The sequence below is a fragment of the Trichomonas vaginalis genome, chromosome IV, assembly GCF_026262505.1.
Source record: "Trichomonas vaginalis G3 chromosome IV, whole genome shotgun sequence".
Taxonomy (NCBI): Eukaryota; Parabasalia; order Trichomonadida; family Trichomonadidae; genus Trichomonas; species Trichomonas vaginalis.
In genome coordinates this window covers 8,518,053-8,532,846 of record NC_067206.1, presented here as the reverse complement: position 1 = coordinate 8,532,846, position 14,794 = coordinate 8,518,053, and the positions used below count along the sequence as shown (strand labels likewise).

General features: G+C 29.9%; 2 protein-coding genes across 2 annotated transcripts, besides 11 other annotated features; both read right to left on the bottom strand.

The window, feature by feature from the left end:
- Positions 1-181: 181 nt before the first annotated feature.
- Positions 182-214: a terminal%2Cinverted (terminal inverted repeat of MuDR-4N1_TV transposon ID:TVAGG3_0052810).
- Positions 182-828: a mobile genetic element.
- A 3,242-nt stretch (positions 829-4,070) lies between these two features.
- TVAGG3_0052800 (uncharacterized protein) lies at positions 4,071-4,409 on the bottom strand (the record flags this gene model as incomplete). The annotated part of the gene is made up of 1 exon (XM_051221089.1): positions 4,071-4,409. One exon carries the CDS (start codon positions 4,407-4,409, stop codon positions 4,071-4,073), a length of 339 nt encoding a protein of 112 aa, XP_051106075.1.
- Positions 4,410-5,609: 1,200 nt separating this feature from the next.
- Positions 5,610-5,647: a mobile genetic element.
- Positions 5,610-5,647: a terminal%2Cinverted (terminal inverted repeat of Banshee-A3 transposon ID:TVAGG3_0052790).
- Positions 5,648-6,249: 602 nt separating this feature from the next.
- Positions 6,250-7,308: a mobile genetic element.
- Positions 7,309-7,990: 682 nt separating this feature from the next.
- Positions 7,991-8,027: a mobile genetic element.
- Positions 7,991-8,027: a terminal%2Cinverted (terminal inverted repeat of Banshee-A3 transposon ID:TVAGG3_0052770).
- Positions 8,028-8,712: 685 nt separating this feature from the next.
- Positions 8,713-8,746: a terminal%2Cinverted (terminal inverted repeat of MuDR-4N1_TV transposon ID:TVAGG3_0052760).
- Positions 8,713-9,486: a mobile genetic element.
- A 3,245-nt stretch (positions 9,487-12,731) lies between these two features.
- Positions 12,732-13,070, bottom strand: TVAGG3_0052750 (uncharacterized protein; the record flags this gene model as incomplete). The annotated part of the gene is made up of 1 exon (XM_051221088.1): positions 12,732-13,070. The coding sequence occupies one exon, from the start codon at positions 13,068-13,070 to the stop codon at positions 12,732-12,734; it is 339 nt and encodes a 112-aa protein (XP_051106074.1).
- Positions 13,071-14,270: 1,200 nt separating this feature from the next.
- Positions 14,271-14,308: a mobile genetic element.
- Positions 14,271-14,308: a terminal%2Cinverted (terminal inverted repeat of Banshee-A3 transposon ID:TVAGG3_0052740).
- Positions 14,309-14,794: the final 486 nt, after the last annotated feature.

Here is a 14,794-nt window from a genome sequence, read left to right as displayed (position 1 = left end):
TTCTGCTGCAATCTCACTCGAATTGCGCGTATATACTGCTTCTTTCATTAGAAGTAGTATATACGCGCAACAATATGCCATGGCAAGTGCACTTGTCGCCACTTTTAATGTTTCTCAAATGCAATGCGGGAAGGAGTGGCAATATAGTACTTGGGTAGTTGTGGAGTTATGTGTTAGGAGAGGAACAGGACAAATTTGCCACACGGCACTTTTTTTTAAAAAAAATTAATGGAGCGGAGCGATACTCTGCTGCAGGAGCCCCAAGGCTCCCAATCATTACGAAAGGGAGCCTCAGGGCTCCTGAGAATCCATCAGCAGAGGCCTTTTCATTTGGCCTCTGCTGATCAAAGATTCGGCGAAGCCATTCTTCGTCTCAGGAGCCCAAGGCTCCCAATCATTACGAAAAGGAGCCTCAGGGCTCCTGAGAAACCTCTTTGAGAAGGTTTTCTTTAAGAAAACCTTCTCAAAGATGATTGTCAGCATTCACTCAAAATCTACCAAGAGTTTCAAAGTTTCAAATCTATCTGAAATGAAGCTTTGAATCTCTTGTATATCTAATTGTAGAGGTACCTTTTCAAAATGTCTTCTATTGATTAAATTTAATCAGTAAAGTCATTTTGAAAAGGTACATCTCTATAATTGCTATTGAGCATTCACTCTTGGAACCTTGGAGCTCTTGTGTAGTGCATGAAAACTCCAAGATTCTATAATAAACATATTCATAGACATAATTTCTTCAAATATAATTTAAGGTTATTTTTTAAAAAATTAGAACAGCGTAATTTAAGGTTATTGAAAAGTGACACTTGACAAATTTATCCCGCACTCTTCAAAAATAAGGAAATTTTGATAAATATCCTCATCGCTATTATCATAAAGATTCAATATCCCTTTCGATATTTAATGACAAATTTGAAAAGGTGTTTGAAATTCTTTCGGATTTTGTTGAATTTAACCCAAAATTTATTATTAATTGTTTACAAGAAATTTTATTTAACTCTTCTTGTAAAGAAAACTTTGCCAATATTTTGAATGCATTTGAAAATTCCGAGCTTAGAATATATTTGGATGAATGCGAAGATGAAATCGATCCTGAAATTTTTGACTCTCTCAAAAATATGTATTCAATTTTAAATGAATCTAATTCTCATCAATAATAACATATGAATAAAAAATAAATGGATTTAATTTTTTTTTATCAGTTTCAATAGATTACAGTTATTTTTATTTTCTACAATATCTCATTACCAAATCGTTTTAACTCTTTGTATATCAAAGAATAATAATAAGTGACCTGTAATAACCATACTCATAATGGATTAGACCTCAAATTATTTAAAATGTCAATTCAATATTATTAAATTACAATTTCTTTTATTCTAATAGATGTTAACTAGCCAATCATGATTACAAATATTGTAGCCTTCATTAACTCATAATATCGAAGAATATAACTTATATTCATGGACAATTTGTGATTAATTTCCAATAATATATAAAACCGACTCAAATTAATCATGTTGGCATTAGCGCGCATCGATGCTCAATCTACCTGTAGTATTATAAGCTTATATTCCTATTTTTCAGCATTAAAATTGTGAATTACGTAATTTTGTCATAGTTTTACGTAATTTTAATTTTTTTGATAAGAAAAAAATGACTTTAAGAAAAAACGAGATCACTCATAATCTTTTTCTCAGAAAACTGCAGAGTATACAACAAATGTACTCAAACGTGCATTAAGCACAATACCTGGTCCCCATTTCGCTCTATGGACCGATAATGGTACAAAAAATAAAGAAAAATTGCAAAAACGTTCCCACTTTTTGAGAGGGATGTTTTGCAAAATAATTTTATGGACATCTCTGGAAAGTTTCATTTCAGTTTGAAATATATCCAACACCTATATAGAAGAGCCTTGCTGATTTGACCTGAAAGAGCGAAAGTTAGTTTTTTGATTTGAAAACCCTGCAATTTAATATTGTTAAGGACTCAATGTAGAAATATGATATAATATCATGTAGAGATCAATCATCTTCCAAAAATCTTCTATGTATGAAAGAAAAAAATTTGCAAAACGTACCTCTCAAGAAGTGGGAACGTTTTGCACACTCTCGAAAATAAAACACAATTTCATTAATTATTATGCGAAAGGGGAATTGAACATATTTTTATTCAACCAGATAATCCTCAGGCCAACAGATTTCGCAAAGAGAATTTCCCCAAACAGTAAGATTTTTCAAAAAAAAGAAATATAATGCGAAGAATTAAGATTAATCACCGAAAAAACAACTGATTTTACTTACTTTAATGATTTTGAAGATATGCAAATTATCAGGAAGAAAGCTCAATATAACAAATAAAATAATATTCTAATTTGCAAGAATGGGTTTAATGACTACGCACAAATACATAGCCTCATACATATCAACAAAGGTCTTGGGTCTCCGAGGTTCTCAATTTCATCAGAAACCGCTATATGATAACCAAGCTTACTCAGATCTACACATAAATACATAGCCTCATACATATCAACAAAGGTCTCTCTACTCTTAAGTTCCAATTCCCAAAATTTTATTTTTATATTTATTGGCAAAAGGTAAAAGTTCCAAATTATCGTATCGTTAATTTTTAATTTGCTTTCAAATTATATTTTTTGTACTTACGTTCAATTTTTATTTTTAATAAATTATTTATATTAAAATTTCGAAATATTCATAAATACATTCAATTCATATAATAATAGTCAATATCATCGTTTTGAGAAGATCAGATCCTACACAAAAACCATGGAGAGGATTGTATTTTCAATGTATGCCTCTGGTCGAGCACTAAAAGCAAAAGCTAGACAGTTTTTAACCTGTATAATAAAAATGTATCATATATCTTTTTGGAAAATAAAAACAAATTTTTATTTATTCAATATTATATAAAAAGGTGTTGATATTGCAGGTTTTTCAGTATGTTTTCCATCCCAATAAAACTCAATATTAATCGATATATCTGAAAAATACGAGGTGTCAAAGTGGTGAATTTCACCTCACTTCGTTTTGCTCCATTAAATTGACTCAATTTCATCCTTTGCTGAGAATTTTTGTATTTGGAGGATAATAATCTAAATAATTCGAAATATTTGTTACAATAACTATCAGTGCTTGATTTAATGTTTGAATTTGATTGCTTCAAATTGCGCAATTTTAAGTAATTCGGCGTCAGATGTTAATTTTTTGCAAGAAGAATTAAATATATATGTGGGATTTGGTATTGCGTTTGATGTTTTGTTTGTTAATTCGTTGGATAAGGCTTTATCTGGGTTCCACGGATGAATACCATACTGATGCATTGACTTAATCACAAGCATCAATTAAAATTCTTACAATTTTTAACCTTGGTTTTGGGGTATTTGATAAATTATCTTGCTCATATGTGTAAAGCGGAACATATTTTAACCTGTTATTCTTTGATCTCAAAGATGCTGCACATCCTACATCAAATAACTGGAGAACTACTGTGCAGTAAGCTGGAAATGTCAAGAGTTCAATTCTGAAGAGACTCAAAAGTTTGCAAGTAAAATAACTTACTCGGCTGATATGATTATCACCGAATACGATATTATGCTGAGCTGCTGTGATAGCATCAAGACTTGAGCGATATCTCTGGATTTCGATAATAAAAGTTAAATTAAAGATATCCCATATCTTCTTTGTCATCCATCCATAAGATTGTCCTGTAAGGAATGCTCTCACGGAGCGGAGTTCCTGTGAACAATTTTATATTCCTGGAACAATAATAAATGGTTTCATCCGGTATCCTTCAGAATTATATGGGAAGATACTAGTAACAAGCACAAATTCATGCTCTTCTTTGGTTAAAGGAGGGTTGCTTTCAGTGCAGATAACTTTGTAACGCTTTGATGAAGCAGAGATGTTTCATAAATACTCCACTTATTCCATGGATCAATTCCTGCCGTATACTGAAATTAATGTAAGAAGTTAGCAACTGTTGCTGTGTTACAGTACTTTGCTCGTTTTTCCTCATTTTCTTTTGAGCTTTTGATCTCAATGTTGAGATCAGAGCAAACTCTGTTTAACCATGATCTTGAGGGGAGATATACTTCTAGCGAAGTAAACAATTCTTTTTCCTCTTGTTGGAAATTCGTCTGGATGAACAAGGCCAGCTAGATATAAAGCTCTGCTGTATCTATACTCCAGTAATTCGTAGGCAATCTGATAAGCTTCGATTACCTTTTCACATGCAAGACCTTTTGCTCTTTGATTGATTTCACCATAAAAATCAAGTAATTCGACCTCTGAAAGATACGATGGTTCTCCACCATTACATGTGGTTGTCCATACATTTTCCGCAATTGTATGTCGCAACTCTGCAGTTATTGAATCATCGCGTTCCATGTGAAATTCATCTTTGTTATCAGTGTAGCACTTTTTGTTTAGTCTTCTTTTGAAGATTTTACGTTGAATACGAGACAAAACTGCTTTTTCTCAATGAAGTTTACATTTGGCTTTAATGTAATTAAGACTTTTCATGTCACTTTTTGTAAAGTTCATTTTCGGTACGGAACAAATGCATATATTAATGCATTAATTCTAAATGTAATAAATTTTGTATCTTTGAAAATTTCAAAGTTAAAAAAAATTGGACTAATATTATTCGTCTTCAAATGTACTATGCAAATTAAAGTTTTTGGGCTATGGATTCTGTGGGATAAGATTATTGAAATTTTGGATGTTCCTCGAATTGGCCAGAGATTCGAGTGTCAATGCCTTGTTCCATAACATAGTAATTGTGTTTGTGACTGAGCATATTTTTTTCTAAAATATAGAGATTAAAATTGTAAAAATCTTCATTTAAGGAGTTCCTGTTAAATGATTGTGACTTGATTATATTTGTGTCGTTTTTGGTAGTCTCTTTATTCGATTTTGATGAATTTATGTTCGAAATTCGGTATTTAACTAATAAGATTCAGAGTAAAACACTGGAAATCGGATATTCTCTATGCCAATGAACTGGACAATCTGTGTGTTTGGGAGGTGAAATTCCAAATTTTTTTGAAATCCCGAAAATGAAGATCAACCCTTTATTTTTGATTAAGATATTTTACAATTTCAGATTTTTTTGAATACTTTTGATTCGGTTTTGTTAAAAGCATATCAGCTAACTTGTTTTAAAAATCACATATTTTTATGTGGTAAGACGAAATGATGGAAGTGAGGCATATCTCAATATTTTCACCAGATCTTCAGGCATTTAGCATGGATATATAATTGTTATCATGATTTGTATTTAGTAATATTATTTAATCCAACTTATCAAAGCTAAACAAGATAAGAAATGCGTTTTAATTTTTTTTTCAAACAAAATTGAACAAAAAATACACTTAGAAGATATATTTCTTTAAGTTATTTATAGTAATGGAAATAATATGGTATATCTATCATTAACATATAAGCAGATCATACCTCTCTTGTGCCATGCAATTATGAATTAAGAATTTTGTAAATTCAACTGTATATAATAATCTTTTAATTGAAAAACATCATCAGACCAAGAGATGTTAATCATGTGCATCTAATATAATTGTTTTTGTCTAGTGTTGAAAACAGAAATTCATCAAAAGTGACACCTCAGAAAAGCTATAATATTGAATTTTTGGAACTTTTGATAGAGCACGTTTTTAAATATTAATTAAAGTAAATGTATATTTCGTAAAGATTCTTTTTAATAAAAAATAAAATTTTGAAGAAGAACACAAAATCTTCTGAAAAATAATATCACATAAACTCATATTATTTTCTAATATATAACTATTTTATATAAAAATCAAATTCAATGATCTTAAAAGCGAAGGATAAACCTCAAAATTTACGAATATAATGAGTGGGAATATAATGCTTATCTATCATAAAACCATATGAAATATCAATTTTTGCTTTACGCCTAATTTTTGACGACAATTAGCAAAAAATGTTAAATGTTAACACTCAGTCCATTTGAATATGAAAAATAAAATTGACTTTGATTAAATGTTTTTATTTATCATGCAATTCTTCTTGCGACCAAAGATTTGAATAAAATTTCAAAAAATAAGATAGCTTAAAAATAAATATACGGTAGTGTTTACTAATAGATGAATAGTATATAAATTCTATTAAAATGGATTTGATCCAAAAAGATATATAAAATTTGATCATAAATAAAATTGTTTAGAAGTCATTTAAAATGATGTAATTATTCAAATTTTGCTAAAACCCATTCCTCTTTGATATATAACTCCCATTTTTGCATTTCTGGCTCGTACCAAAATTTTGAAACTTCGAATAATTCGTTAGGAGTGTAATTACTATTCGTTTTTGGATTAATATCGAGAGATAAATGTGGTGTATTGTTGTATTTTTCAATGAACTGCTGAACTGAGTCCTTGATTTGTTGAATATCATCCAACTCGTCTGGCAAAAACTTTTCTAAGCTTGGCCACAGGCGCTCCACCTTGCCGTTCTGTCTTGGCATATACGGCAAGGTGTGCTTCCAAACTATTCCGTTTTCCTGCATAACCTGGCCGAATTCACCGCGGTTTTCACCGCCGTTATCGGTCCAGATGCAGTAAGGGATAAACTCCTCTAAAAGTTTTCTTAAAATATTCGCTGTTGAGTTGGAAGACTTGTTTTTCAATAATTTAGTTTTGAGAACTTTACGTGTCATATCATTCAATATGGCAAAGAATGGAAAAGAAACATTACCGTGAAGGTAATGAATATCGCAGTGCCATATCAAATTCTTTGATATGGCACGATATTTGGTAGGTGGATCTGCTGGTTTGTAATCTCTTTTTGAAGATAAACCTGATTCCATCATAAATTTTTCCACTTGATGAGGCTTTATTTTTTGTAAATTGTCAAAAATTTGATCTTTTGTCAAATCTTCTATATTTTCAAATTCTTTTGCAATTTCTTCTTTTTCTTTCTCACAATCGGGATTTTGAACAATATTTTGAAACCTTTTAATCAATAAATAAGTTTTTGAAATTCCTCCTTTATATTGTGAAACACAAGAATTAATTAATTGTTTTTGTTCAAATGTTGGTGGATTTGGTTTTCTGCCGCGACTAACTTTTGGTAATTCGATTTCTTGAAGTTGAAATGCTCTTCTTATTGTATTTTCGGCAACATTCAATTTAATTTTACCATTTTCCAATTCAACTTCCTTTCCCACACTTTTGTAATATTCACCTTCTTCTATTCTTCTTTTAGCTTCAAATAGCCATTCTCTGTTTATAGATTTGGCAGTAGTCATAAAAGTGGTCCTTCTTTTGTGATAAGATTCAAATTTGAATGTGGATGATAAATAAAAATCAAAAATAATTGTTATAATTTAAATGAAGAAGTAATTTAAAACGATTTTATTTATGATCAAATTTTATATATTTTTTGGATCAAATCCATTTTAATAGAATTTATATACTATTCATCTATTAGTAAACACTACCGTATATTATTTTTTAAGCTATCTTATTTTTTGAACTTTTATTCAAATCTTTGGTCGCAAGAAGAATTGCATGATAAATAAAAACATTTAATCAAAGTCAATTTTATTTTTCATATTCAAATGGACTGAGTGTTAACATTTAACATTTTTTGCTAATTGTCGTCAAAAATTAGGCGTAAAGCAAAAATTGATATTTCATATGGTTTTATGATAGATAAGCATTATATTCCCACTCATTATATTCGTAAATTTTGAGGTTTATCCTTCGCTTTTAAGATCATTGAATTTGATTTTTATATAAAATAGTTATATATTAGAAAATAATATGAGTTTATGTGATATTATTTTTCAGAAGATTTCATTCTATATGCCTATGAAAAGTACTCTCAAAACTAACTTTTTCCTAATTATAATTAAATCTAGAATATTGTATTATGCTTAGTGTTATTTCATTTTTCTCATTCAATTTAGAATTTACAAATGTCAAAAATTGAGAGCTGTCACTTTTGATGAATTTCTGTTTATTACATAGCATTAATAAAAAAATCATTTGTTCTGATTAATATTTATCCAATAATAATATATATTCATTTTTGAATTTAATTAGCTTTTTTAAAGCTTAATATTTAATAATATTATTATTCAACATTCTTAATAAAATAAGATATATGCTTTATGTCTAATATATGTTTTGTAGAAATTTCGAGGAAATATCAAGGTTTCAACATCACTTCACTTCCACCATTTCGTCTTACGAAAGTTTAATTGTATGATTAAATACTTGGGCCATTCTAATATTTCATCTTTTTGAAATCGATTTTGCTCAATAGGATATGTATTAAAATATTTTTCCAATGCATCCAATAAATTATCCGTGCCATTTATTGATATATCAAGAAAGTCGTTTTGTTTTGTTTCTATCGGGGTAATACGATGTGAAAAGTGACAAAAATATACTATGATTTATATTTCATTGTATAATAAAGTCGAGAAGGGAGTCCTAACCTTAAGAAAGGGCTCTCTTCTCGACTTTCTGCTGCAATCTCACTCGAATTGCGCGTATATACTGCTTCTTTCATTAGAAGTAGTATATACGCGCAACAATATGCCATGGCAAGTGCACTTGTCGCCACTTTTAATGTTTCTCAAATGCAATGCGGGAAGGAGTGGCAATATAGTACTTGGGTAGTTGTGGAGTTATGTGTTAGGAGAGGGAACAGGACAAATTTGCCACACGGCACTTTTTTTTAAAAAAAATTAATGGAGCGGAGCGATACTCTGCTGCAGGAGCCCCAAGGCTCCCAATCATTACGAAAGGGAGCCTCAGGGCTCCTGAGAATCCATCAGCAGAGGCCTTTTCATTTGGCCTCTGCTGATCAAAGATTCGGCGAAGCCATTCTTCGTCTCAGGAGCCCCAAGGCTCCCAATCATTACGAAAGGGAGCCTCAGGGCTCCTGAGAATCCATCAGTAGAGGCCTTTTCATTTGGCCTCTGCTGATCAAAGATTCGGCGAAGCCATTCTTCGTCTCAGGAGCCCCAAGGCTCCCAATCATTACGAAAGGGAGCCTCAGGGCTCCTGAGAAACCTCTTTGAGAAGGTTTTCTTTAAGAAAACCTTCTCAAAGATGATTGTCAGCATTCACTCAAAATCTACCAAGAGTTTCAAAGTTTCAAATCTATCTGAAATGAAGCTTTGAATCTCTTGTATATCTAATTGTAGAGGTACCTTTTCAAAATGTCTTCTATTGATTAAATTTAATCAGTAAAAGTCATTTTGAAAAGGTACATCTCTATAATTGCTATTGAGCATTCACTCTTGGAACCTTGGAGCTCTTGTGTAGTGCATGAAAACTCCAAGATTCTAGAATAAAACATATATCATAGACATAATTTCTTCAAATATAATTTAAGGTTATTTTTTAAAAAATTAGAACAGCGTAATTTAAGGTTATTGAAAAGTGACACTTGACAAATTTATCCCGCACTCTTCAAAAATAAGGAAATTTTGATAAATATCCTCATCGCTATTATCATAAAAGATTCAATATCCCTTTCGATATTTAATGACAAATTTGAAAAGGTGTTTGAAATTCTTTCGGATTTTGTTGAATTTAACCCAAAATTTATTATTAATTGTTTACAAGAAATTTTATTTAACTCTTCTTGTAAAGAAAACTTTGCCAATATTTTGAATGCATTTGAAAATTCCGAGCTTAGAATATATTTGGATGAATGCGAAGATGAAATCGATCCTGAAATTTTTGACTCTCTCAAAAATATGTATTCAATTTTAAATGAATCTAATTCTCATCAATAATAACATATGAATAAAAAATAAATGGATTTAATTTTTTTTATCAGTTTCAATAGATTACAGTTATTTTTATTTTCTACAATATCTCATTACCAAATCGTTTTAACTCTTTGTATATCAAAGAATAATAATAAGTGACCTGTAATAACCATACTCATAATGGATTAGACCTCAAATTATTTAAAATGTCAATTCAATATTATTAAATTACAATTTCTTTTATTCTAATAGATTTTAACTAGCCAATCATGATTACAAATATTGTAGCCTTCATTAACTCATAATATCGAAGAATATAACTTATATTCATGGACAATTTGTGATTAATTTCCAATAATATATAAAACCGACTCAAATTAATCATGTTGGCATTAGCGCGCATCGATGCTCAATCTACCTGTAGTATTATAAGCTTATATTCCTATTTTTCAGCATTAAAATTGTGAATTACGTAATTTTGTCATAGTTTTACGTAATTTTAATTTTTTTTGATAAGAAAAAAATGACTTTAAGAAAAAACGAGATCACTCATAATCTTTTTCTCAGAAAACTGCAGAGTATACAACAAATGTACTCAAACGTGCATTAAGCACAATACCTGGTCCCCATTTCGCTCTATGGACCGATAATGGTACAAAAAATAAAGAAAAATTGCAAAAACGTTCCCACTTTTTGAGAGGGATGTTTTGCAAAATAATTTTATGGACATCTCTGGAAAGTTTCATTTCAGTTTGATAATATATCCAACACCTATATAGAAGAGCCTTGCTGATTTGACCTGAAAGAGCGAAAGTTAGTTTTTTGATTTGAAAACCCTGCAATTTAATATTGTTAAGGACTCAATGTAGAAATATGATATAATATCATGTAGAGATCAATCATCTTCCAAAAATCTTCTATGTATGAAAGAAAAAAATTTGCAAAACGTACCTCTCAAGAAGTGGGAACGTTTTGCACACTCTCGAAAATAAAACACAATTTCATTAATTATTATGCGAAAGGGGAATTGAACATATTTTTATTCAACCAGATAATCCTCAGGCCAACAGATTTCGCAAAGAGAATTTCCCCAAACAGTAAGATTTTTCAAAAAAAAGAAATATAATGCGAAGAATTAAGATTAATCACCGAAAAAACAACTGATTTTACTTACTTTAATGATTTTGAAGATATGCAAATTATCAGGAAGAAAGCTCAATATAACAAATAAAATAATATTCTAATTTGCAAGAATGGGTTTAATGACTACGCACAAATACATAGCCTCATACATATCAACAAAGGTCTTGGGTCTCCGAGGTTCTCAATTTCATCAGAAACCGCTATATGATAACCAAGCTTACTCAGATCTACACATAAATACATAGCCTCATACATATCAACAAAGGTCTCTCTACTCTTAAGTTCCAATTCCCAAAATTTTATTTTTATATTTATTGGCAAAAGGTAAAAGTTCCAAATTATCGTATCGTTAATTTTTAATTTGCTTTCAAATTATATTTTTTGTACTTACGTTCAATTTTTATTTTTAATAAATTATTTATATTAAAATTTCGAAATATTCATAAATACATTCAATTCATATAATAATAGTCAATATCATCGTTTTGAGAAGATCAGATCCTACACAAAAACCATGGAGAGGATTGTATTTTCAATGTATGCCTCTGGTCGAGCACTAAAAGCAAAAGCTAGACAGTTTTTAACCTGTATAATAAAAATGTATCATATATCTTTTTGGAAAATAAAAACAAATTTTTATTTATTCAATATTATATAAAAAGGTGTTGATATTGCAGGTTTTTCAGTATGTTTTCCATCCCAATAAAACTCAATATTAATCGATATATCTGAAAAATACGAGGTGTCAAAGTGGTGAATTTCACCTCACTTCGTTTTGCTCCATTAAATTGACTCAATTTCATCCCTTTGCTGAGAATTTTTGTATTTGGAGGATAATAATCTAAATAATTCGAAATATTTGTTACAATAACTATCAGTGCTTGATTTAATGTTTGAATTTGATTGCTTCAAATTGCGCAATTTTAAGTAATTCGGCGTCAGATGTTAATTTTTTGCAAGAAGAATTAAATATATATGTGGGATTTGGTATTGCGTTTGATGTTTTGTTTGTTAATTCGTTGGATAAGGCTTTATCTGGGTTCCACGGATGAATACCATACTGATGCATTGACTTAATCACAAGCATCAATTAAAATTCTTACAATTTTTAACCTTGGTTTTGGGGTATTTGATAAATTATCTTGCTCATATGTGTAAAGCGGAACATATTTTAACCTGTTATTCTTTGATCTCAAAGATGCTGCACATCCTACATCAAATAACTGGAGAACTACTGTGCAGTAAGCTGGAAATGTCAAGAGTTCAATTCTGAAGAGACTCAAAAGTTTGCAAGTAAAATAACTTACTCGGCTGATATGATTATCACCGAATACGATATTATGCTGAGCTGCTGTGATAGCATCAAGACTTGAGCGATATCTCTGGATTTCGATAATAAAAGTTAAATTAAAGATATCCCATATCTTCTTTGTCATCCATCCATAAGATTGTCCTGTAAGGAATGCTCTCACGGAGCGGAGTTCCTGTGAACAATTTTATATTCCTGGAACAATAATAAATGGTTTCATCCGGTATCCTTCAGAATTATATGGGAAGATACTAGTAACAAGCACAAATTCATGCTCTTCTTTGGTTAAAGGAGGGTTGCTTTCAGTGCAGATAACTTTGTAACGCTTTGATGAAGCAGAGATGTTTCATAAATACTCCACTTATTCCATGGATCAATTCCTGCCGTATACTGAAATTAATGTAAGAAGTTAGCAACTGTTGCTGTGTTACAGTACTTTGCTCGTTTTTCCTCATTTTCTTTTGAGCTTTTGATCTCAATGTTGAGATCAGAGCAAACTCTGTTTAACCATGATCTTGAGGGGAGATATACTTCTAGCGAAGTAAACAATTCTTTTTCCTCTTGTTGGAAATTCGTCTGGATGAACAAGGCCAGCTAGATATAAAGCTCTGCTGTATCTATACTCCAGTAATTCGTAGGCAATCTGATAAGCTTCGATTACCTTTTCACATGCAAGACCTTTTGCTCTTTGATTGATTTCACCATAAAAATCAAGTAATTCGACCTCTGAAAGATACGATGGTTCTCCACCATTACATGTGGTTGTCCATACATTTTCCGCAATTGTATGTCGCAACTCTGCAGTTATTGAATCATCGCGTTCCATGTGAAATTCATCTTTGTTATCAGTGTAGCACTTTTTGTTTAGTCTTCTTTTGAAGATTTTACGTTGAATACGAGACAAAACTGCTTTTTCTCAATGAAGTTTACATTTGGCTTTAATGTAATTAAGACTTTTCATGTCACTTTTTGTAAAGTTCATTTTCGGTACGGAACAAATGCATATATTAATGCATTAATTCTAAATGTAATAAATTTTGTATCTTTGAAAATTTCAAAGTTAAAAAAAATTGGACTAATATTATTCGTCTTCAAATGTACTATGCAAATTAAAGTTTTTGGGCTATGGATTCTGTGGGATAAGATTATTGAAATTTTGGATGTTCCTCGAATTGGCCAGAGATTCGAGTGTCAATGCCTTGTTCCATAACATAGTAATTGTGTTTGTGACTGAGCATATTTTTTTCTAAAATATAGAGATTAAAATTGTAAAAATCTTCATTTAAGGAGTTCCTGTTAAATGATTGTGACTTGATTATATTTGTGTCGTTTTTGGTAGTCTCTTTATTCGATTTTGATGAATTTATGTTCGAAATTCGGTATTTAACTAATAAGATTCAGAGTAAAACACTGGAAATCGGATATTCTCTATGCCAATGAACTGGACAATCTGTGTGTTTGGGAGGTGAAATTCCAAATTTTTTTGAAATCCCGAAAATGAAGATCAACCCTTTATTTTTGATTAAGATATTTTACAATTTCAGATTTTTTTGAATACTTTTGATTCGGTTTTGTTAAAAGCATATCAGCTAACTTGTTTTAAAAATCACATATTTTTATGTGGTAAGACGAAATGATGGAAGTGAGGCATATCTCAATATTTTCACCAGATCTTCAGGCATTTAGCATGGATATATAATTGTTATCATGATTTGTATTTAGTAATATTATTTAATCCAACTTATCAAAGCTAAACAAGATAAGAAATGCGTTTTAATTTTTTTTTCAAACAAAATTGAACAAAAAATACACTTAGAAGATATATTTCTTTAAGTTATTTATAGTAATGGAAATAATATGGTATATCTATCATTAACATATAAGCAGATCATACCTCTCTTGTGCCATGCAATTATGAATTAAGAATTTTGTAAATTCAACTGTATATAATAATCTTTTAATTGAAAAACATCATCAGACCAAGAGATGTTAATCATGTGCATCTAATATAATTGTTTTTGTCTAGTGTTGAAAACAGAAATTCATCAAAAGTGACACCTCAGAAAAGCTATAATATTGAATTTTTGGAACTTTTGATAGAGCACGTTTTTAAATATTAATTAAAGTAAATGTATATTTGTAAAGATTCTTTTTAATAAAAAATAAAATTTTGAAGAAGAACACAAAATCTTCTGAAAAATAATATCACATAAACTCATATTATTTTCTAATATATAACTATTTTATATAAAAATCAAATTCAATGATCTTAAAAGCGAAGGATAAACCTCAAAATTTACGAATATAATGAGTGGGAATATAATGCTTATCTATCATAAAACCATATGAAATATCAATTTTTGCTTTACGCCTAATTTTTGACGACAATTAGCAAAAAATGTTAAATGTTAACACTCAGTCCATTTGAATATGAAAAATAAAATTGACTTTGATTAAATGTTTTTATTTATCATGCAATTCTTCTTGCGACCAAAGATTTGAATAAAATTTCAAAAAATAAGATAGCTTAAAAATAATATACCGGTAGTG